General features: G+C 46.0%; 1 protein-coding gene across 1 annotated transcript; it reads left to right on the top strand.

The window, feature by feature from the left end:
* Positions 1 to 952: 952 nt before the first annotated feature.
* On the top strand, positions 953 to 20,241 carry LOC129704488 (sentan-like). Its single transcript, XM_055647598.1, has 4 exons — positions 953 to 1,136; positions 2,153 to 2,193; positions 7,613 to 7,752; positions 16,215 to 20,241. Exons 1-4 carry the CDS (start codon positions 1,126 to 1,128, stop codon positions 16,371 to 16,373), a joined length of 351 nt encoding a protein of 116 aa, XP_055503573.1. The 5' UTR covers positions 953 to 1,125; the 3' UTR covers positions 16,374 to 20,241.
* The last annotated feature ends 4,129 nt before the right edge of the window (positions 20,242 to 24,370 follow it).

Raw genomic sequence — 24,370 nt, forward strand, 5'->3', positions numbered from 1 at the left:
TCTGGCACTGTTGAGCGATGCAACGATGAGACAGGTTGAAGAAGGCTCCTGACCCAAAACATCACCTCTCATTTTCTCTGCAGATGCTGCCTGATCCGCTGAGTTCCTCCAGCACTTTGTTCTATCTTTGATAAAAACCACCCCTGGGCACACAGAGACCACACCGACCATCGATCACCCACTCACACTAGTTGTCACAGCGAGAGAATCCTACAGCATAGAAACAGGCCCTTCGGCCAACTCGCCCATGCTGACCAAGATGCCCCCATCTACACTAATCCAACCTGCCCACGCCTGGTCCCTATACCTCCAAACCTTTCCCATCCACGTTCTATGTGATCCCACTCTCTCATCTACTCCCTGCACACTCGGGGCAATTTACGGAGGCGAATTAACCTACAAACCCGCACGTCTTTGGAATGTGAGAGTACACCGGTACATCGGAACAACCGGAGATGATCCTCGGACTATCTTTGATCGGACTTTGCTGGCTTTACCGTACACTAAACGTCATGCCCTTATCCTGTATCTATACATTGTAAATGGCTCAATTGTAATCATGTATTGTCTTTCCGCTGACTTGATAGCACGCAACAAAAGCTTTTCACTGTACCTCGGTACACGTGACAATAAACTAAACTAACCTGAACTGAAACCCACAGGGTCATAGGGAGAACGTGCAAACTCCACACGGATAGCACCCAAGATCAGGATCGAACCAGGGTCTCTGGCGCTGAGAGTTAGCGGCTCTACCTGCAGTGCCACGGTGATGGATTTGACGACATTTATGCCTCACGGTGAATAGACATTTCCCATTCATTGTCATTGCATTGACGGTGATGGATTTGTTACCCCGAGCAGAGGTGGTCAACAGGAACTTGCGTTAGTAACTTCACCAATATTAATCATGACTTGTCATCCTTTCAAAGCCAACCTGCAAACTACCTCTGCAAACATTTCATTCAGGGGAAGTCTTGCAGTAATTTACTGCAGTGGCGTGCATAAGGGCCATTGTTACGTGAGGCGGTAAGTGCCACAAACCTTTGTACCAACAACTACAGTGAAGCCTGAGGTAGTATAAGCAGAAGAAGCCGCATCTATAGACAGAATCGAGCTGCTATCAAGATGCTAAAATGGTAAGATTTCAGATTTTTCTTCATTAATCGCAAAGTTTATTAAGGTAACAATACGTCATATTAAAAATATTTCATAACAAATTTACCGATGTATCTGCTACTGAAAGGTATGGTGCTAAATTGGATGAGATAATGTTTCGAGTTGGAAGCCTTCTTCAGATTTAATACCTGCCTTCTTGAATTTGACCACATTTGCTCAGCTAAAACTATGAAATGTATTATTGAATTGCATTAAGGGCCTGTCTCACGATGCGAGTTCGCCCAAGAGCTCTCCCGAGTTTAAAAAAGAATCAAACTCGTGGTACTTCATCACGAGTATTTTTTTACTCTGCGTTTTCCTGCCGTTCGCATTATGAGCCACTACGGGACATCCACGAGCTCCGATGTACCCGCTACATACATTCCACGTACTTACCACAAGGTTGATTTTTTTTTTTTAACTCGGGAGAACTCTTGGGTAAACTGGCATCGTGGGACAGGACCTTTCAGAGTTTCATTCTTATTGCATAAAGTGGCAACTGGCTAAAAATGTTTTTCCTTTTATCCTGTATCTGTGCACTGTGGACGGGTTGATTGTAATCACGTATAGTCTTTCTGCTGGATGGCACGCAACAAAAAAGCTTTTCACTGTTCCTCGGTACATGTGACAATAAACTAAACTAAACTAAAATATGCTGTATGGTAAATCTTGTCTTTACCCGTATGTGTTTACCTATTTAACTAGCACTGCCGGCTAGTTCCTCCTCACACATATACCTGAAAAACGTTCTTCCCCCACCACCTCCACGATGCCCCACCTCGATTTGCACCTATTTCTCCCCTCTCCCCCCCCCCCCCCCCCCCCCCCCCCCCCCCCCCCCCCCCCCCCCCCCCCCCTCCCCCTCCCCTCCCCCCCCCCCCCCCCCCCTCCCCCTCCTCTCCCCCTCTCCCACTCCCCCTGAGATACCCGCTGAGATACTCCAGCACTTTGTGTCATTTTATTTTTACTAAAACTCAGATCTTTTTCCTGTTCGCAGTTGCAGGACTTCGGTGGAGAAGCAGCTGGGCTCCGTGAAAAGTGAGTATGTGTTCGTGTCCACTGGAGTTTGACGTGTCACTAAAACCCACACTGTTCACATGCCAACGTGGGCAAATTCTTCAGCCTTTCAGAAAAGACGGCATGGTGGCACAGTAGTAGAGTTGCTGCCTTACAGCAACAGAGACCCTGGTCTGATCCTAACTACAGGTGCTGTCTGTACGGAGTTTGTACGTTCTCCCCATGACCGGTGTGAGTTTTCTCCGGGATCACCGGTTTCCTCCCGCACTTCAAAGGCGTACAGGCTTGCAGGCTCATTGTCTTGGTATAATTGTGAATTGTTCCTAGTGTGTGTAGGAGCCCCAGAACAGAAGTATCCTGAACTAATTCAGCTGCCACCATCATCTATTGCGACTAGTGATGGCTCCCACTGATTGTTTCCAGATGAAGTGTGTGTAGGATAGTGTTAGTGTGCTGGGATCGCTGGTTGGCAAAGATCATGGATTAATGATTGCAGAGAAAGAAAAAAAATGTACTTTTTAATTTATTTCCGTGATCCCGGTATAAAGAGAGCACTGCAAATAATTTAGAAAGGGGGAGCGAGGAACTGCAGATGCTGCTTTACAAAAAAAGACACAAAGTGCTGGAGTGTTGGGCCTGCTGCTTTACGATCGCGGAGCTGTGGTTTGCGGAGCTTCTAGCCGCGGGCGGCGCTGACTCAAACACCGCGGAGCCCTGGGACCCTTTACGGGGGGTCGCCAATGTTGGAGCTCCATCCAGCGCGGCCTGTGGACTTTGGGAGCCGCGGTCTCCGGTAGGAAGCGGCTCATTCTGAAACTCCAAGCCGCTGAGAGTGTTCTCCGTTCCAGCGTGGGAGTTCCGATCATCCCGGCGAGAGAGCCTGAACATCGGGCCGCCCGTAGCGGGGACTGCGGAGGGCTCAAAGGCCCAGACGGATGACGTTTCGAGTCGGGAACCTTTTTAAGTGAATTGGAATGTTCATTTGACTCTTCTGGGAATTCAGGGAATCATTTCTGACAACTCTTTTGTACGAGGTCAAACTAAGCAAACTGTGTGAAACGAGGAACAACAGGTGCTGGTTCGCAAAAAAAGTCACTTGACTCGCTGGAGTTTAGAAGGTTGAGGGGGAACCTCATTGAAACTTACAGAATAATGAAAGGCATAGATAGAGTGGATATGGAAAGGATGTTTCCACTGGTGGGAGAGTCTAGGACCAGAGGTCATAGCCTCAGAATTAAAGGGCGCTCTTTTACAAAGGAGGTAAGGAGGAACTTTGTTAGTCAGAGGGTGGTGAATCTGTGGAACTCATCGCCACAGAGGCTGTGGAGGTCAAGTCAGTGGATATATTTAAGGTAGAGGTTAGGCAGATTCTTGATTTGAACAAGTGTAAAGGGTTATGGGGAAAAGGCAGGATAATGGGATTAGGAGGAGGGAATCAGCTATGATTGAATGGCGGAGTAGATGCGATGGGCCGAGTGGCCTAATTCTACTCCTATAACTCATGAAGTTGTGACACAAACTTGAAGAAGGGTCCGGACCTGAAACATCACCTATCCATGTTCTCCAGAGATGCCGCCTAACCCGCTGAGTTACACCAACACTCTTAGTCTAGTTTAGTCTAAGTTAGAGGTACAACGCAGATACAGGCCCTATATAGACCACAGAGTCCGCGCTGACCAGACTTCCCCGTACACACTAGCATTATCCCACACACTGGGGACAATTTACAATTTTACGGAAGCCAATTACCCTACAAACCTGTACGTCTTTGGAGTGCGGGAGGAAACCGGAGCACCCGGAGAAAACCCACGTGGTCACGGAGAGAACGTACAAACTCCATACAGACAGCACCCGTAGTCAGGATCGAACCCGGGTCTCTGGCGCTGTAAGGCAGCAACTCTACCGCTGCGCCACCGTGCCGCACCACTCTGTGTGCTAGACTTTATTTTAGATTAGTATACTCCAGCACTTTTGTAACCACACAGAAATGATTGTGTCAGACCTGAGCTCGCACGGTATGCCGTAAAGGTAGGTCGTTGGCCTTTCAGTGTTAAAATCTCCAGGGATCCTGATGGGATATTGTGTGGCTAATCAAGTGGCACTGAAAGGGACAGTTGCACGAGATTGTACACTGCGAGGATATAATGGTGACAAAACCAATAATGTTTGACATTAAACCAAGGAAAATTGTACGTGTACTGAAATGGAAGAAAGATGTCTAAAGAAGTGCCGCCTTCAGGCATGGTTCTGACATGTTCAAATAAACAAAATGCAACAGCAGAGACAGGATGAAGTTTGCCTACTACATTTATGCCGTTTCTACAGCTCTTGAATTAAGTGCAATTTAAACATGAGTCATGTATACAAGGAAGCGATGTTCCTTCACCCCGAACTAATGCGAAACAATGTATGGTTACAGCGAATAGGAAGCATTTCTTAAATCTTATTCAATTGTTAGAACCTTTTGAGTCACAAATTGGCTGTGAAATTGTGGTCACCAAGTTCAGATGCGTGGGTTTGCTTGAGAACTTCCAATTGGATATCTGACGTTTACCTACATATTTATAATGAATGTCATGCAATTTGCAAGGTTAAGCTTTGGAAAAGACACTGGTGGAGTTGGATTCATGGGGAGGTTGGTCTTGGAGGGGAGGATGCTCCACATACTGTGACAATACAGCTCACCCCCCTCCATGACACACTGGTCAACCTGAGGAGCACCATCAGCATGAGACTCGTTTCCATCAAGATACAGCACAGAACGTTACAACTGATCCTTCTTCCCTGTGGCTATCAAACTGTACAACTCATCCCCCTTCTGTTATGGGATCGTAGAGTCATAGAGTGATGCAGTGTGGAAACAGGCCCCTTGGCCCAACTTGCCCACCCCGGCCAACAATGTCCCAGCTACACTAGTCCCACCTGCCTGTGCTTGGTCCACAACCCTCCAAACCTGTCCTACTCATGTACCTGTTTCTTAAACGATGGGATAGTCCCAGCCTCAACTACCTCCTCTGGCAGCTTGTTCCATACATCCACCACCCTTTGTGTGAAAATATCCCTATGGTTAGTTAATGCCAGGACTACCAAATGTAGACTTTAGAGATACAGCATAACAACAGGCCCTTCAGCCTCACTACGGGTTCTGTCTGTAGGGAGTTTGTACGTTTTCTCTGTGACTGCGTGGGTTTTCCCCGGGTGCTCCGGTTTCCTCCCACACTCCAATAACGTGCAGCTTTGTGGTTTGATCGGCTTGGTGTGTGTGTGTGTGTGTGTGTAATTGTCCCTAGTGTGTGTAGGATAGTGTTAATGTGCGGGGATCGCTGGTCGGCGTGGACTCGGTGGGCCGAAGGGCCTGTTTCCCCGCTGTGTCTCCAAAGTCTAAAGTAATTTTATCATAAATGAATGAAGGCAGAGACAGCATGAATAGACAATACATTTACATGTGGACCAGGTGATGTTAGACTTTAAAACAAACTTTAAATATTACGACTTCACGCTGCGATTGTAAAACCCACACCCTTAAGTATCTGCAATGCTGTTGCTAAGCAGACACATCACACAACACTCCTTTCCAATTAGGATCACATTCTGAAGACATAGTTCAACGTATGGGAAAGCTTAAAGGAACACTACAACTAGGTCAGGGCTTAATGCAGTGTCGAGCCAACATAAGTGCTGTGCTTTATTACACTTGTTATTACATTGGCTCGAAGGGCCGAATGGCCTACTCCTGCACCTATTGTCTATAAGGTAAATGTAGGAAATCTCTTGAATTAAATTGAAATAAAACGCAATGTAACGCGCACCTCCAGATTCAGGGACAGTTTCTTCCCAGCTGTTATCAGGCAACTGAACCATCCTACCACAACCAGAAAGCAGTCCTGAACTACTATCCGAGACCCTCGGACTATCATCGAACAGACTTTGCCGGCTTTACCTTGCACTAAACGTTATTCCCTTATCATGCATCTGTACACTTTAAATGGCTCGATTGTAATCATGTTTTGATTTTCCGCTGACTGGTTAGCACGCAACAAAAGCTTTTCACTGTACCTCAGTACACCTGACGATAAACTGAACTAAAGTAAAAGACCAACAGTCCCCCCCCCCCCCAGCGAGTCACCTCACCTGTGTACACCTAATACCTGCCACACTTTGTCCTGTCTCTCCTCTCTCCCAGTTTTCCTTCCTCCCCCACAGCTACAATCAGTCCGAAGAAGTGTCCTACCCGAAACTTCACCTATCCATGTACTCCAGAGAAACTGCCTGACCCGCTGAGTGCAGCAGCATCTATGGAGCTAAGGAAATAGGCAACGTTTCGGGCCAAAATCCTTCTGGAAATAGGCAACGTTTCGGGCCGAAACCCGTAAGGGTTTCGGCCCGAAACGTTGCCTATTTCCTTAGCTCCACAGATGCTGCCTGACCCGCTGAGTTACTCCAGCACTCTGTGAAACGTCACCTATCCATGTTCTCCAGACATGCTGCCTGACCCTCTGAGTTACTCCAGCACTCTGTGAAACGTCACCTATCCATGTTCTCCACAGATGCTGCCTGACCCGCTGAGTTACTCCAGCGCTCTGTGAAACGTCACCTATCCATGTTCTCCTGACATGCTGCCTGACCCTCTGAGTTACTCCAGCACTCTGTGTCCTTTAGTTTAGATTATTGTCGTGTCTACCAAGGTACAGTGAAAACGCTTTTATTTACGTCCTAACCAGTCGGAGAAAACTGTTGTAGGATTTTGGAAAAGTGTCCATAACCCATTATCTTCAGCAGTGGTGTTATCTGTAATTCAGTGTTTTCTGTGTCCGGTTTGCTAGTCAGCAATTGTTAGTCAGAAAATAAAATATTTTAGAAGAACTGGCGATCTTAGTTTACAAGAAGGACTGGAGTAACTCAGCGGGTCAGGCAGCATCTCTGGAGAACACAGATAGGTGATGCTTTATGCGGTTGCCAGAGGTTGCAGGTGGTTGCCAGAGGTTGCAGGTAGTGGAAGCAGGTAGGGAGACTGACAAAAACCTCCGGGAACCGCACGGAAACCTTTTGGTGGGGCGCAAAGTCCCCAGAGGTTTCCGTTCAGGTTTCCTAAGTGGGACAGGGGCATTAGATGTTACCTGAACTGATATTACTGTTGTGTAGGAAGGAACTGTGTAGTTGCTGGTTTAAACCGAAGATAGACCCAAAAAGTTGGAGTACCTCAGCGGGTCAGGCAGCATCTCTGGAGAAAAGGAAAAGGTGGTGTTTCGGGTTGAGACCCTTCTCCAGACAATATTATTGTTACTGTTTTGAAAAACACTTTAAATTTCCATGGGAGAATTTCCATATAGTCATATCTCAGTAAGTCAGATCATTCATAAATGATAAATTCTGTAATTAATTTAATGGAGATAAAAATGTACACAACATTAAAAAACTGTGTGTTCTTGATTATTTGCAGCGTTAAGAAAGTGCACAGAATTAGAGAAATCTGTTGCCACCATAGCGATAGTATTTAGTAATCACACTGCTGCAGATGGCAAACTCAGCAAAGGCCAGGCTAAAGATTTACTTTCAACCCATTTTCAGAGTTTCATAAAGGTAAGAAAATCCTAATGTTAAATGAATTGTTTCATATATAAAATAATGGGAACTAAGGCAGACCCAGCGTGGGGGGAACTGTCGTGAGGAGGGGGGGGGGGAGAGAACAAAAGGGGAACTGGCACGGGGATACTTTGTAACTTTGTCGGTGTCCTTTATGTAGCCACTATTTGCATACCTTGGGCACGCAAGAATTTCACTGCGACTTGTCACACGTGACAATAAAGTGGCCGATTAGGAAAGGGGGAGATGCAGCGAGACCTGGGTGTCATGGTACACCAGTCATTAAAAGTAGGCATGCAGGTGCAGCAGGCAGTGAAGAAGGCGAATGGTATGTTAGCATTCATAGCAAAGGGATTTGAGTATAGGAGCAGGGAGGTTCTACTGCAGTTGTACAGGGTCTTGGTGAGACCACACCTGGAGTATTGCGTACAGTTTTGGTCTCCTAATCTGAGGAAAGACATTCTTGCCATAGAGGGAGTACAGAGCAGGTTCACCAGACTGATTCCTGGGATGTCAGGACTTTCGTATGAAGAAAGACTGGATAGACTCGGCTTGTACTCGCTAGAATTTAGAAGATTGAGGGGGGATCTTATAGAAACTTACAAAATACTTAAGGGGTTGGACAGGCTAGATGCAGGAAGATTGTTCCCGATGTTGGGGAAGTCCAGAACAAGGGGTTACAGTTTAATGATAAGGGGGAAATCTTTTAGGACCGAGATGAGGAAAACATTTTTCACACAGAGAGTGGTGAATCTCTGGAATTCTCCGCCACAGAAGGTAGTTGAGGCCAGTTCATCGGCTATATTTACAAGGGAGTTAGATGCGGCCCTTGTGGCTAAAGGGATCAGGGGGGTATGGAGAGAAGGCAGGTACAGGATACTGAATTGGATGATCATATTGAATGGCGGTGCAGGCTCGAATGGCCGAATGGCCTACTCCTGCACCTATTTTCTATGTTTGACTTGACTTGCTGAGGCCCTTGTGCCTCCATGTTATTGTTTGACTACCTCCAGTGTACAGAGGAAGTCTGCATTCTCGTGACGTCAGAAAGAATGCTAAAACGTACCCCAGTCATTTCTCTCTCCCTATGATACGATATGATACAATCCAGAACCAGGGGCCACAGTTTCAGAATAAGGGGTAGGCCATTTAGGACTGGGATGAAGAAAAACCTTTTCATCCAGAGAGTTGTGAATCTGTGGAATTCTCTGCCACAGAAGGCAGTGGAGGCCAATTCACTGGATGTTTTCAAGAGAGAGTTAGATATAGTTCTTGGGGCTAACAGAATCAAAGGATATTGGTGAAAAGGCGGGAACCTCTGTACTGTACTGATTGTGGATGATCAGCCATGATCATATTGAATGGCGGTGCTGGCTCGATGGGCCGAATGGCCTACTCCTGCATCTTTTTTTCTATGTTTCTATGATGCGATAGAACTTTATTGATCCCAGGAGGGAGGTTGACCTGCCAAGCATGTACTGGGGTTCATTTCTCTTCAATCAAAACTGGTCATCCATTCACAAGTCTCGGAGGTCTCATTTCCTTCCTATGAGATCATTAACTAACTATTTGCATTGCAATCACAAAGTGAATATTGTTTAACTAGAGGAGTAAAATAAAATCTACCATATAAATATTCATCAAACAGTTTTAACGCATGAGAGATGATGCATAGCTAGATCAATCACTACTCACAATTTTGTATGAATTATATATTGTGTAAACATTTCATGGCAGAGACCTGGAGTTAGGGTGGCACGGGTGATGCAGCGGTAGAGTTGCTGCCTTACAGCACCAGAGACCCGGGTTTGATCCTGACTATGGGTGCTGTCTGTACGGAGTTTGCATGTACTCTCCGTGACCACGTGGGTTTCGCTGGTCGCCGGGTCTCTGGCGCTGTAAGCTAGCGGTGCAGCGGGTGGAGCTGCTGCCTCACAGCGCCAGAGACCTGTGTTCGATCCTGACCTCAGGTGCTGTCTGTGTGTGGAGTTTGCACCTTCTCCCTGTGACTGCGTGGGTTTCCTCCAGGTGCTCTGGATTCCCCCCACATCCCAAAGACGTTTGTGTGTAGGTTAATTGGCCCTCTCTAAATCGCCCTTGGTGCATAGGGTTTGGTAGGAGAGCATAGAACTAGTGTAAATGGGTGATCGATGATCAGAAGATAGACACAAAATGCTGGAGTAACTCAACGGGTCAGAGAGTATGGTAGGTACACAAAAAAGCTGGAGAAACTCAGCGGGTGCAGCAGCATCTATGGAGCGAAGGAAATAGGCAACGTTTTGGGCCGAAACCCTTCTTCAGACTGATCGGGGGCGGGGACAAGAAAGGACAAAGGAGGAGGAGCCCGAAGGCTGGGGGATGGGAGGAGACAGCAGGGGGACTGAGGAAGGGGAGGAGACAGCAAGGACTAACAAAATTGGGAGAATTCGATGTTCATGCCCCCAGGATGCAGACTCCCCAAACGGAATATGAGGTGCTGTTCCTCAGAGAGTATCTCTGGAGTAAAGGAACAGGTGACGTTTCGGGTCGAGACAGTTTTTCCATGGACTTGGTGGGCTGAAGGGCCTGTTGCCATGTTATATCTTTCAATCAATCATTTAAAAAATCAATTTGTGTGAGATCACTGTACGCAGCATTACAATGGCGAGGCACTTAATAGAGTCGTTTATATATGGTAATGTACTTAGACAAGGCCCGCTGCTGCCAAAGGCACTACATAAATTAATTATTTTTGATGTCATTTTAAAATAGACCAAGAAAGAACAGTTGAAGGTGAGCAAAAATGCTGGAGAAACTCAGCGGGTGAGGCAGCATTTATGGAGCGAAGGAATAGGTGACGTTTCGGGTCGAGACCCTTCTTCAGACTGATGTGGGGGGGGTGGTGGGGGCGGGAAGAAGAAAGGAAGAGGCGGAGACAGTGGGCTGTGGGAGAGCTGGGAAGGGGAGGGGAAAGAGGGAGAAAGCAAGGACTACCTGAAATTGGAGAAGTCAATGAATGTCACCTATTACTTCGCTCCATAGACGCTGCCCCACCCGCTGAGTTTCTCCAGCATTTTTATCTACCTTCGGTTTTTCCAGCATCTGCAGTTCCTTCTTAAAGAAAGAACAGTCAGTGTTGTTATTTTGTTTGTAATGATGCAAATACAAGATACAAAGAATTTATTAGCCAAGTATGTAAGAACATCCAAGGAATTTGATTTGCATACAGTCATACCATAAAAACAACAGGACACACAACTACTTAAGAATTAACCTGAACATCCACCAGAGTATAATCTTCCCTCCTTTTCTCCCGTGGTTGGGGCAGTCAAACCATCCACAGTCGGGCGATCGAAGATCTCATGATCGGGGGAGTCGAAGCTCCCGCCGTTGGAGCTCCCGAAGTCGGTCCCTGACCAAGAGACCACGAGCTTCACGATGTTACGTCCACAGGCTCCGGCCGTTGAAGCTGCCAGACGATACCCAGCAAGAGGCCGCCAGCTCCTCGATGTTAGGCTGCGGTGCGGACGGAGATACGATACAGAAAGAGATTAAGTTTCTCGCCCCCCCACCTCCCCCCCACCCTCCACATAATACAAAACTAAAGATACACTAATGGAATACACTTAGGAAACCTGAACGGAAACCTCTGGAGACTTTGTGCCCCACCCAAGGTTTCCGTGCGGTTCCCGGAGCTTTTTCTCAGTCTCCCTACCTGCTCCCACTACCTGCAACCTCCGGCAACCACCGCACGGAAACCTTGGGTGGGGCGCAAAGTCTCCAGAGGTTTCCGTTCAGGTTTCCTATGTGGGACACGGGGCATAAAACATACATTTAACAACAGACTAAAAGCAACAAAAGACTAGAAGGACGAGAGACCGTTTTAGCGAGCGTGCCATCTTGCGGCACCTCCCGCTTTTCACAATCGTCTTCACGTAATGAACTTTTCAAAGCAATTACAAGACTGAAAATCGAGAAAGAATCCAATTATAATGTCTCTCAACTATTTTTTGTCCAAAAAACCTCAGCATAAATCAATTATCATCCATCTTTCTAATGGTATCATTAATGAGATTCACCCAAAAGTCACGCAATGGAAAATTGGCAATTCTTACAATGAATTAATGATTAACCCGTATAAAATATGTTTTTTTCATCCTTTCTTTTACCGAGAAGCATCCACTGTTTTACCAAGCAGCCGGCTCAGATTTTGGTTTCAATTTCGTGATGTGAATTTACTTGTTAACAATCTTAGACAACATTTGAGCACAGCTCAAAGCACTGTTCTTAGAGACATACATCCCAGTGGTGCATCGGTAGAGTTGCTGCCTTACAATGCCAGAGACCCGGGTTTGATCCCGACTACGGGTGCTGTCTGCACAGAGTTTGTATGTTCTCCCCGTGACCTGCGTGGTTTTTCTCTGAGATCTTCGGTTTCCTTCCACACTCCTAAGCAGGTTTGTAGGATATTTGGCTTGGTAATGATCCCTGGTGTGTGTAGGTGAGTGTTAATAGACAATAAACAATAGACAATAGGTGCAGGAGTAGGCCATTCGGCCCTTCGAGCCAACACCGCCATTCAATGTGATCATGGCTGATCATCCCCGATCAGTACCCCGTTCCTGCCTTCTCACCATATCCCCTGACTCTGCTATTTTTAAGAGCCCTATCTAGCTCTCTCTTGAAAGTATCCAGAGAACCTGCCTCCACCGCCTTCTGAGGCAGAGAATTTCACAGACTCGCAACTCTCGTGTGAAAAAGTGTGCGGGGGTCGCTGGTCGGTACGGACTCAGTGGGCCGAAGGGCCTGTTTCCGCACTAAATCTCTAAACTAAACTAAACTAAACTAAATAGGCCACAACCTACCTAATCATTTCCAACCATTATACGCAGGCAGGTGGGACTAGTGTAGCTGGGACATTTTTGGCCGGTGTGGGCGTTGGGTCGTAGGGCCTGTTTCCATACTTTATCACTCTATGACCCTATGCTGGGTTACACCAAAGATAGATACTATTATTATTATAGTTATTATCTAAATGGTGGCCGACTAGGAAAAGGGGAGATGCAGCGAGACCTGGGTGTCATGGTACACCAGTCATTGAAAGTAGGCATGCAGGTGCAGCAGGCAGTGAAGAAAGCGAATGGTATGTTAGCTTTCATAGCAAAAGGATTTGAGTATAGGAGCAGGGAGGTTCTACTTCAGTTGTCCAGGGGCGTGGTTAGACGACATCTGGAGTATTGCGTACAGTATTTGTCTCCAAATCTGAGGAAGGAGATTATTGCCCTAGAGGGAGTGCAGAGAAGGTTCACCAGACTGATTCCTGGGATGTCAGGACTGTCTTATGAAGAAAGACTGGATAGACTTGGTTTATACTCTCTAGAATTTAGGAGATTGAGAGGGGATCTTATAGAAACATACAAAATTCTTAAGGGGTTGGACAGGATAGATGCAGGAAGATTGCTCCCGATGTTGGGGAAGTCCATGACAAGGGGTCACAGCTTAAGGATAAGGGGGAAATCCTTTAAAACCGCGATGAGAATAACGTGTTTCACACAGAGAGTGGTGAATCTCTGGAACTCTCTGCCGCAGAGGGTAGTCGAGGCCAGTTCATTGGCTATATTTAAGAGGGAGTTAGATGTGGCCCTTGTGGCTAAAGGGGTCAGAAGGTATGGAGAGAAGGCAGGTACGGGATACTGAGTTGGATGATCAGCCATGATCATATTGAATGGCGGTGCAGGCTCGAAGGGCCGAATGGCCTACTCCTGCACCTAATTTCTATGTTTCTATGTTTCTATGATACAATGCACATTTGGTCTGCGGCCTTTTGCCAACCCAAGCATTTGTTGAGATATTTCTTAAATGATGTGAGAGACTCTGTCTCCTTCCCGCACTCAGGGAGAGTGTTCCAAGGAAAGACACAAAGTGCTGGAGTAACCCAGCAGGTCAGGCAGCATCTCTGGAGAACATGGATCGGCAACGTTTCATGTTCGTCTCAAGAAGGGCCCCCGACCCAAAACGTCACCTATCCCTTTTCTCCAGAGATGATGCCTGAGCCGCTGAGTTGGTCCAGCATTTTGCGTTTGGCCTAAGCATTATCTGGCGGTAGTCATTGTCGATAATACTCTGTGGGTGAGTTGGCTGGTAGTGCAATGTTGATGTGCAGGCAAGGCCTTGGATGAATTATATATGTACAGTGATTACTGGGCCAAATCCAATTTATCTTCATCTGAATGAGAACATCCGAAGGTGATGTTTGTTATATTCAATTTCGTAAGTGCAAACATATTTTTGAATGAACTTTAAAAGACAAATTCCACTCACCCCCATGTTAAATTTTATTTGTCATAATTGATGGCCCAGGTTCGTCTTTAACTCACGACAACAAATGGATCATTGCAGAGGTGAGAGGTCAGGGAATGGCCTGATGAATGCCTGCCGCATGCAGCGTGTATGTGAAGGAATTGTCAGGAGAGCAGGAACATGAACTAGAGACGGATTAAAACATCGGCAAATCAAAATATCATTTAAAAACCGTCTGAAGCATTTGAGATTAATGTTTAAGGTCACAGGGAAAAATGTACAAACTCCGTGGTCAGTCATACCTGGGACAAGATCACACCTGGCTCTGTAATGCCCCCGTCCCACTTAGGAAACCTGAACGGAAACCTCTGGAGACTTTGCGCCCCACCCAAGGTTTCCGTGCGGTTCCCGGAGGTTGCAGGCAGTTGCCGGAGGTTGCAGGCAGTGGAAGCAGGTAGGGAGACTGACAAAAACCTCCGGGAACCGCACGGAAACAATTGGTGGGGCATAAAGTCTCCAGAGGTTTCCGTTCAGGTTTCCTAAGTGGGACAGGGGCATTAGGCAACAACTCTACCACTGCCCTTTAATGGTATTAAGATCTAGAAACATAGAAACATAGAAAATAGGTGCAGGAGGAGGCCATTCGGCCCTTCGAGCCAACGCCGCCAGTCATTGCGATCATGGCTGATCGTCCCCAGTCCTTTTATAATTTTATATGTTTCTATATCTAACATTCAAGATCTAAGATGCAATCTAAGATGCAGAAGAATCTTCTTTTTCTAAAGTGCAGTGAGGCAGGTTTTCAGACTCCTGAGCCTTTTTTTCACTGAGGATAGGAGTGAAATGGGAGCATTGGCAGAGTGGTGTGGGTCCATGCTGAGGCTGGCTGCCTTTCTGAAGCTGCACCTCCTGTAGATTCCTTCGACGGTGGGGAGGTCGGTACCTCTGATGGACGGGGCAATGTCTACCCCTCTCTGTAATATCCTTGTTCCTGGGTGTTTGCGTTACCGAACCAGGCCCTGATGCAAGCAGTCAATATACTCACGGCCATACACCACTAGAAGTTCAATAGAGTATTCGTTGACATTCAGGATCCCCTCAATCTTCTTAGGAAGTAGTTTAGTTTAGTTTAGTTTGTTGTCACGTGTACCGAGGTACAGCCGACAACATTTTTCTCGCGAGCTAACAAGTCAGCGGAGAGATTAAGCACACTAACAAAGATAGCCAAAATTGCAGGAGAAACTCAGCGGGTGCGGCAGCATCTATGGAGCGAAGGAAATAGGCAACGTTTCGGGACGAAACGTTGCCTATTTCCTTCGCTCCATAAATGCTGCCGCACCCGCTGAGTTTCTCCAGCAATTTTAGCTACCTTCGATTTTCCAGCATCTGCAGTTCCTTCTACAACACATTAACAATCCAGCCATTCACTGTGTACAGATACAGGATGAAGGGATTAACATTGGGTGCAAGGTAAAACCCCAGTAGAGTCCAATCAAAGATAGTCCGAGGATCTTCTTTGGGGTAATGTGAGGGGGAAGTTCTTTACTCAGAGAGTGGTAGCGGTGTGGAATGAGCTTCCAGTGGAAGTGGTGAATTCAGATTCAGATTCAGATTCAATTTTAATTGTCATTGTCAGTGTACAGTACAGAGACAACAAAATGCATTTCGTTGGAGGCAGGTTCATTGGTATCATTTAAAAATAAATTGGATAGGCATATGGATGAGAAGGGAATGGAGGGTTATGGTATGAGTGCAGGCAGGTGGGACTAAGGGGAAAAAAAGTTGTTCGGCACGGACTTGTAGGGCCGAGATGGCCTGTTTCCGTGCTGTAATTGTTATATGTTTATATGGTTATATGGTCTTCCTACGAGGTGGATGGACTGCCTGCGAGGTGGCTAGCTGGTGACACGATGGTTCAGTTGCCGGAAGAGGCACCAAGTGTAAATCTGGTCGCCGAGGCTGCTGTAAATGTGCAATACATCCTCAGCAGAGGGTGATAAAGTAGAGATAGGCACAAAATGCTGGAGTAACGCAGCCAGTCAGGCAGCATCTCTGGAGAAAAGGAATAGGTGACTTTTCAGTTTGAGACCCTTCTTCAGACAGTAACAGATAAAATGGAACTGCAAATAGAAATTACAGAAATGTGAAATGCCTGATTCTATTTTTTTTTTTTTCTTTAGGGCCAAGAACTGAAACCAAAATACAAAGAAATTCTGTCTGATCTTGAAGAAGGCAAAGACGCCAGGCTGGGCTTTGAAGATTTCATGATTCTTTTGACAAGTCTAACCATCATGTCAGATCAGATGCATGAGATACGATCTGTAACAGTGAAACAATGACATAACTTTCATTCAAATAGTTTACCTTTAACTCCAGATGATAGTTCAGTTTAGTTTAGTTTAGAGATACAGCGTGGAAACAGGCCCTTCGGCCCACTGAGTCCGCACCAGCCAGCGATCCGTGCACCTTAACACTATCCTACGGACACTAGAGACAATTTACACTTATGCCCCTGTCCCACTTAAGAAACCTGAACGGAAACCCGTGGAGGCTTTGCGCCCCACCCAAGGTTTCCGTGCGGTTCCCGGAGGTTCCCAGAGGTTTTTGTCAGTCTCCCTACCTGCTTCCACTACCTGCAACCTCCAGCAACCACCTGCAACCTCCGGGAACCGCACGGAAACCTTGGGTGGGGCGCAAAGTCTCCAGAGGTTTCCGTTCATGTTTCCTAAGTGGGACAGGGGCATTACACCAAGCCAATTAACTTACAAACTGTACGTCTTTGGAGTGTGGAAGGAAACTGAAGATCTCGGAGGAAACCCACACAGGTCCTGGGGAGAACGTACATACTCCATATAGACAGCACCCGTAGTCAGGATCGAACCCGGGTCTATAAGCTGTAAGCACTGTAAGGCAGCAACTAAACCTCTGCGCCACCGTGCCACACATGTTATGGTTATGTAAAGACCTCATCAGGTTGAATCGATGAGACTGCAGTTTTCAGTAACTATTTTTGTGTCATTTTGTGCCTGACTTTTTTTTCAAAGACACAAGTTTAAAAACTTTGCTTTTTAATAAAATTAGCATTATTTAAGCATGTATTCGAGCACATTGGATTCCAAATATAAAAATAGAATCGAAACACTGTTAAGAATAAATAATCTAGCAGCGCATGCATGAAGATGTAACAGAAAGAACATTTTATTTGAAAGAAAGTTCAATGGATAGATCGCAATCCATTAAACCCTAACTCGAATAGTACCAGAGAGGAGAAGCGCGCACCACCAGACTCCGGAACAGCCTCACCCCCTCTGTTATCAGGCTTCTGAAAGGTTCTTCCATTAGCTGGGGTGCTGTCCAATTCACCTCTATCCCATTGCAGACATTGGTCTTTGTCTCTGGAACTGATGCACCACCAACCATGCTGAGAACTGGATCCTGCATCAGTGTTTAATGTTTTATGCATCATTCCTAACTGTCACTGTATGTCATGTTGCCACTTGCGGGCGGAGCACCAAGGCAAATTCCTTGTATGTGAATACTTGGCCAATAAATTCATTCATTCACTCTGTATCTTCTCCTTTGCTCCATCCATTGTACTTGAGTTTGACTTGATTGAACCAGTGGATGAGATATCTGATCGGTTTGGATAGCATGCAAAGCAAATCCTTTCCCTGTACCTCAGCACACGTGACGATAATAAACCTAAACCACAACCTAACTTTAAACCTTATTGACAAAGACAATCTCAAATGCGCACTGCCTGCTTTCCCCTTTGCTCTATCTATTGTACATTGAGTGTGGCTTGATTGTATAGTATTAACCGATCTGATTGATCCGTACCATGGTACACATGACAATAATAAACCTGATCCTAAACCAAAACCTGAACTAAACGGGTTTGATGTAGCCACAATTTAGTTTAGTTTAGAGATACAGGCCCTTTGGCCCATTGTGCCCGCGCCGACCAGCGATCACCGCATACTAACACTATCCTACACACACTAGGGACAGTTTACATATATACCAAGCCAATTAACCTACAAACCTGTACACCTTTTGAGTGTGGGAGGAAACCGAAGTTCTTGGAGAAAACCCACGCAGGTGACGGGGAGAACGTACAAACTCCGTAGTCAGAATCGAACCCGGGTCTCTGGCGCTGTAAGGCAGCAACTCTACCGCTGCGCCACCGTGCCATCTATTTATTGCAGAACATCACTTTAGGAAAGTATTGCACAGTTTTAGAAGTCTGAACTTTTCGACCATATGCCCGACGTGCGCCTGGGTTAAAGAGTCTTATAATTAGCTGTGAAGATGTTGAAAACCCAGTCTCCGTGTTACAGCAGGATAATGATCACCAGTCCGGCTTGGCGGCTGGAATACTTAAAGTAAAATATAAAATAGTACCAGCAGTCCTGTCCCCCAAACCTTACATTCAATATATTATTCATGAACGTACATATCGCAATAACTGCAAACCGAAAAATCCCCAGAAAATATCCAAAATATAAAAACATAGACACATAGAAAATAGGTGCAGGAGGAGGCCCTTCGAGCCAGCACCGCCATTCAATGTGATCATGGCTGATCATCCACAATCATTACCCCATTCCTGCCTTCTCCCCATATCCCCTTGATTCCGCCAGCCCTGTCCCACTTTCACAACCTAATTCACGACCTCTGCCGAGTTTGCCCTTGACTCATACTCGCAGCATGGTCGTCATCAGGTCGTGGGAGGTTGTAGGAGGTCATGGGGAGGTCGTAGGCAGGTCGTGATGCTAGTCGTAGGTACTCCTGGCATCAAGTCAGTCGGGGCGTTTTTCTAGCCTGATGAAAAATGTCCACGAGTAAAAAAGGTCGTGAATTAGGTCGTGAAAGTGGGACAGGCCCTTTACTCTCTTTTGAAAGCAGCCAGTGAGTTGGCCTCCACTGCGTTGGCCTCCACTGCCCTCTGAGGCAGAGAATTCCACAGACTCACAACTCTCTGAGAGAAAAAGTTTTTCCTCGTCTCAGTTCTAAATGGCCTACCCCTTATTCTTAAACTGTGGCCCCTGGTTCTGTACTCCCCCAACATCGGAACATGTTTCCTGCATCTAGCTTGTCCAATCCCTTCATAATTTGATATGTTTCTATAAGATATCCTCTCATCCTTCTAAATTCCAGTGTATACAAGCCTAGTCGTTCCATTCTATCAACATATGACAGTCCCACCATCCCGGGAATTAACCTGGTGAACCCACGCTGCACTCCCTCAATAGCAAGAATGTCCTTCCTCAAATTAGGAGACCAAAAGCGCCCCACGATACTCCTGGTGTGGTCTCACCAGGGCCCTGTACAACTGCAGAAGGACCTCTTTGCTCCTATACTCAACTCCTCTCATTATGAAGGCCAACATGCCATTAGGTTTCTTCACTGCCTGCTGTACCTGCATGTTTAATGTACAGCGGGTCTGGCAGCATCTGTGGAGAGAGACATGGTTCAGGTTTCACGTCAGTAATCTCTCACTGCCAGATCATTGTTTTCTAATTTGCTTTCTTGCAAGTCCCAAAAATTGTGTTATGTTGGAAACTGCAGGCATTAACTTGGTAGCTGCCGGTTTTGTAACAGAACGATTCCAGTAGCTGGTTAATCTGCTGTTTGATGCCCAAATAACCCAGTAACTGTGAGGAAACTACAGCCACAGGACACCTGTATTACATCTGAAATCTGTAGTCTTAAAGAAAACCTGGTGTGGCAGTGCAGCGGTAGAGTTGCTGCCTTACAGCGCCAGAGACCCAGGTTCAATCCTGACTACGGGTGCTGTCTGTACGGAGTTTGCATGTTATCCCTGGGACCGTGTGGGTTTCTCCGGGTGCTATAGTTTCCTCCCCATCATCCCTCGAGTGCAGGACAGCGCTAGTGTGCAGGGTGACCGTTGGTCAGCGTGGACGCAGTGGGACGAAGATTCTGTTTCCACGTCGTATTGCTAAAACTAAACTCGGTATACGTGGCAAAAAATAAACCAAATACCAAATCCCAACACCAAAGTTGGGCCCAAACTATCTTAAGTTCTGTGTAGACAATAGACAATAGGTGCAGGAGTAGGCCATTTGGCCCTTCGAGCCAGCCCCGCCATTCAATGTGATCATGGCTGATCATCCCCAATCAGTACCCCGTTCCTGCCTTCTTCCCATATCCCCTGACTCCGCTATCTTTAAGAGCCCGATCTAGCTCTCCCATGAAAGTATCCAGACAACCTGCCTCCACCGCCCTCTGAAATGTCCTTAGAAGAAGGGTTTCGGCCCGAAACGTTGCCTATTTCCTTCACTCCGTAGATGGTGCTGCACCTGCTGAGTTTCTCCAGCGCTTTTGTCTACATTCGAGGTGTCCTTAGATCTCCACCGTCCTTTGAGTTCTGTCCACGTGGTTGACTTATTAATACACATGCAAGCCTACCTAGCCTTTCTTCATACAACAAAGCCCGAATGGCATGTGTGTGCGTTACTGTGCAAACTTTCATTGCAGACAGCTGCATTGAACCTCCAGCACAGCATCCACTTCAAGTCTCCTCCAATTATTCTGTCAACAAAAAGAGCATTGCAGCATTAAAACCTTCATTAACGAACACGGCTGCCAAAACAGGAGGTGCCGCCTTTTGTTCAACTACGCACCAGCAAACTATACTACAGGCTTCCAACAGCTCACCATAGTTATTAAGAGAAAACAAATAACATGAATGTACTTCGTTGAAATCTGTTTCCTGGTGATAAATGGCAGTATCCGAACATTGACTTTCAAAATATCATCATTTATATCTGTTGTTTGCTTGAGCCTCGTGATGTAATCAAAAGTATCCAAACGCACACTCATGATCAAATGTTGCAGGAATATTTGCAGTTTGCACACGTTAAACTAATGCCATGGTCAATGACATGCTGTCATGGTTCTTCCTGCTTTGGAAAGTCAAGAGTGACTTGGGGGAGGAGTGAACATTGTTGAGGAACCAAAGGAAATTACGAGAACAGAGCTTCGTCTCTTCTTCTTGCGTACGGCGTGCACAGCCTAAAGTTGGAGGACAACTTGTTCTATTTGATCTTGTTTGATTGTGCACACTTGGTTGATTGCATTCGTCGAAACAGGGTGGACCAGGTGAAGGTAGTGAACAGATCCCAAGGTCATAAGTGATAGGAACCAAGCCAATTAACCTGCAAACCTCCACGTCTTTGGAGTGCGGGAGGAAACCGAAGTTCTCTGAGAAAACCCACGCAGGTCACGGGGAGAACGTACAAACTCCGTACAGACCGACACCCGCAGCCAGGATCGAACCCGGGTCTCTGGCGCTGTAACTGCTGTAAGGCAGCAATTGTGGATCATTGTGGATGATCAGCCATGATCACAGTGCTGGCTCAAAGGGCCAAATGGCCTACTCCTGCACGTATTGTCTATTGTCTAACTTCACCGCTGCACCACCTTGCCGCCTTTAATGGCGTGAACTTGCATTCAGAGCGGAGGGAAGTCTCGCATTCAAAGATTTTCCTTGGAGTGTAGGAGGCTGAGGGGTGATCTTATGGAGGTGTACAAAATCTTGAGGGGAATTGATAGAGTGAGTCTTTTACCTGGGCAATCAAGAATGAGAAGACATAGATTTACAGTGAGAGAGGAAAGATTTAATATTAACCTGAGGGGGAACTTTTTTGACCCAGAGGGTGGAGAGTATATGGAACGATCTGCCAGAGGAGGTAATTGATATAGGTTGGATATATTCAAGAGAGAGATAGATAGAGCTCTTAGGGCTAACAGAATCAAGGGATTATGAGGAGAAAGCAGGAACGGGGTACTGATTGTGGATGATCATCCATGATCACATTGAATGGCGGCACTGGCTCGAAGGGCCGAATGGTCTACTCCTGCACCTATTTTCTATATGTTTCTGTTTCTGAGGCAGGGTTGGGAGGGAGAGATAGATGAGCCATGATTGAATTGCGGTGTAGACTTGATGGGCCGAATGGCCTAATTCTGCTGCTATCACTTATGAAACTATGAATGATCTTCCATCAGAACTAGGGAGATGTTTCAGGCAAGACAATGCAGGAAAACGTTTAGGTGGGAGATAGGAAAGTACAGAGAGAAACGGTGTTCTGGAGTAGAGAGGTTTAAGTGAAAAACAGGCTGTGGTGGATGTGAAAAAGGTGATACATAACTGACAAGAATCTATTAAATGCTGTTATAGTATCTGACTAAATGTTCGTTTCATCCGCTCATTCCATATCCCCACCTCCCTGTGTGAAAATGCAATAGGAACACATTTGATTTCTGTTAAATTCTACAGTGTTGCGTTTATTTTATTTATGTGGCTGTAGGTAACTCAAACTTCACTACACGTGACAATAAACGTAACTTGAACTTGAACTTGAACTTTGGTTCATATTAAATCTTTACCCTCTCATCTTAAACCCATGGCTTCTAGCCCTGTTTTAAAATAGGTATGAACAGCACTGGGTATGACACTATTCATGTATAGACGCAGAGAATGTGCGCAGAGTTTAGGCACACCTTTTGTTTAGGTTCAGTTTAGAATAGAATATAGAATAGTTTCTTTATTGTCATTGTAACATGGGCCATGTACAACGAAATTTAAAATGTCAGCCAGTCAGTGCAGCATTCAAACATTTCTAAAGCTAACGAAACATCCACGGTAAAATAATAAAGATAAGCAAATAAATAAAAATCACAGACAAAGCACGCATACACACCCAACCCTCCATCCTTCTGTCGATTTCACCGTTACCACAGTCCCTTAGTCTGTATCGCCCCTGCATTCCTTGGCGGCCACATTTAGTACTTTTATAGCAGTGGGGTAAAAACTGTTTTTTAGTCTATTTGTCCTTGTCCTTGTGGATCTGTACCGTCTGCCTGACGGCAACAGTTCAAACAGGGAGTGTCCGGGGTGGGAGATGTCCTTTATTATATTCTGGGTTTTTTTATTGCAGCGGGAACTGTGTAGGTCCTCCAAGGTAAGGAGAGGGCAGCCGACAATCCTCTGGGCGTTGTCCAGTTCAGTTCAGAGATACAGCGCGGAGACATTTCCTTTAGCCCACCGAGTCCACGCTGACCAGCGATCACCCCACGCACTAGTCCTATCCCACACACACTAGGGACAATTTACAGAAGCCAATTAACTGACAAACCTGCACGCCTTTGGAATGTGGGAGCAAAAACCGGAGCAGCTGGAGAAAAACCCACACGGTCACATGGGAGAACGTGCAAACTCCGTACAGACAGCACCCATGGGCAGGGTCTCTGTCGCCATAAGGCAGCAACTCTACCGCTGTGCCACCATGTGTTTATGTTTTGTATATTATTTGTATATTCTTAATAAAATTAATATTTGAAATAAATAGGGATCTTAATTAATAGTTTATGGCCAGAAATAAAGTGATTGGATGACCCTCAGTAGATTACAAAGTCTACAATTAATACTGACCTTTCAAACTATTTCTATACACGTTTTGCACCCTGTGAATTTGTGTCACCTAAATAAATACCTTGTTAAATACCAATTAAGCCATTTGCTAAGATTGCCCTGCCTGTGATAATGAGGTTAATTTCAACTGTTCCCTCCAGATTTAAAATTATTTTTGTTTTTTTTTATTAACTGCGACTATTTGCTTCACGCCAGGTGGACGATTTACAATTGACTCCATTATTTTTTTGAGGCAGCCCTTGGCCATAATTACATCCTAATGATTCAACACAGAATGCAAAGCTGCTGAATGATTAAACATCAACGGGAACTATTATTGGAGATAAGATCTGATGAAGTGACTGCAAGCTGCCATTTCCTGCGTGACTTTGTCGTATGTAGTTTAGTTTAGTTTAGAGATACAGCGCGGAAACAGGCCCTTCGGCCCACCGGGTCCGCGCCGCACAGCGATCCCCGCACATTAACACTATCCTACACCCACCAGGGACAATGTTTTCCATTTACCAAGCCCATTAACCTACAAACCTGTACGTGGGAGGAAACCGAAGATCTCGGAGAAAACCCACGCAGGTCACGGGGAGAATGCACAAATTCCGTACAGACAGCACTTGTAGTCGGGATTGAACCCGGGTCTCCGGTGCTGCCTTCGCTGTAAGGCAGTAACTCTACTGCTGTGCCACCGTGACCGCCCCTGTTAAATGTTGTAGTAGAAATAGACAAAAATACTGCAGGTTCACACTCAGTTACGTGGCTTTGATTTGGTGCAACTGTAATCGGCACGGTGGTGCAGCGGTAAACTGCTACCTCACAGCACCAGAGACCCGGTTGGTTCTTAAACAAGGATTTGAGTATAGGAGCAGGGAGGTTCTACTGCAG

The sequence above is a fragment of the Leucoraja erinacea genome, chromosome 16 (assembly GCF_028641065.1).
Source record: "Leucoraja erinacea ecotype New England chromosome 16, Leri_hhj_1, whole genome shotgun sequence".
NCBI lineage: Eukaryota > Metazoa > Chordata > Chondrichthyes > Rajiformes > Rajidae > Leucoraja > Leucoraja erinaceus.

Coding starts and splice junctions, on each gene's coding strand:
- LOC129704488 (XM_055647598.1), top strand. Junction 2,194..7,612: donor GCAGCTGGGCTCCGTGAAAA/GTGAGTATGTGT, acceptor GATTATTTGCAG/CGTTAAGAAAGTGCACAGAA. Junction 7,753..16,214: donor ATTTTCAGAGTTTCATAAAG/GTAAGAAAATCC, acceptor TTTTTTCTTTAG/GGCCAAGAACTGAAACCAAA.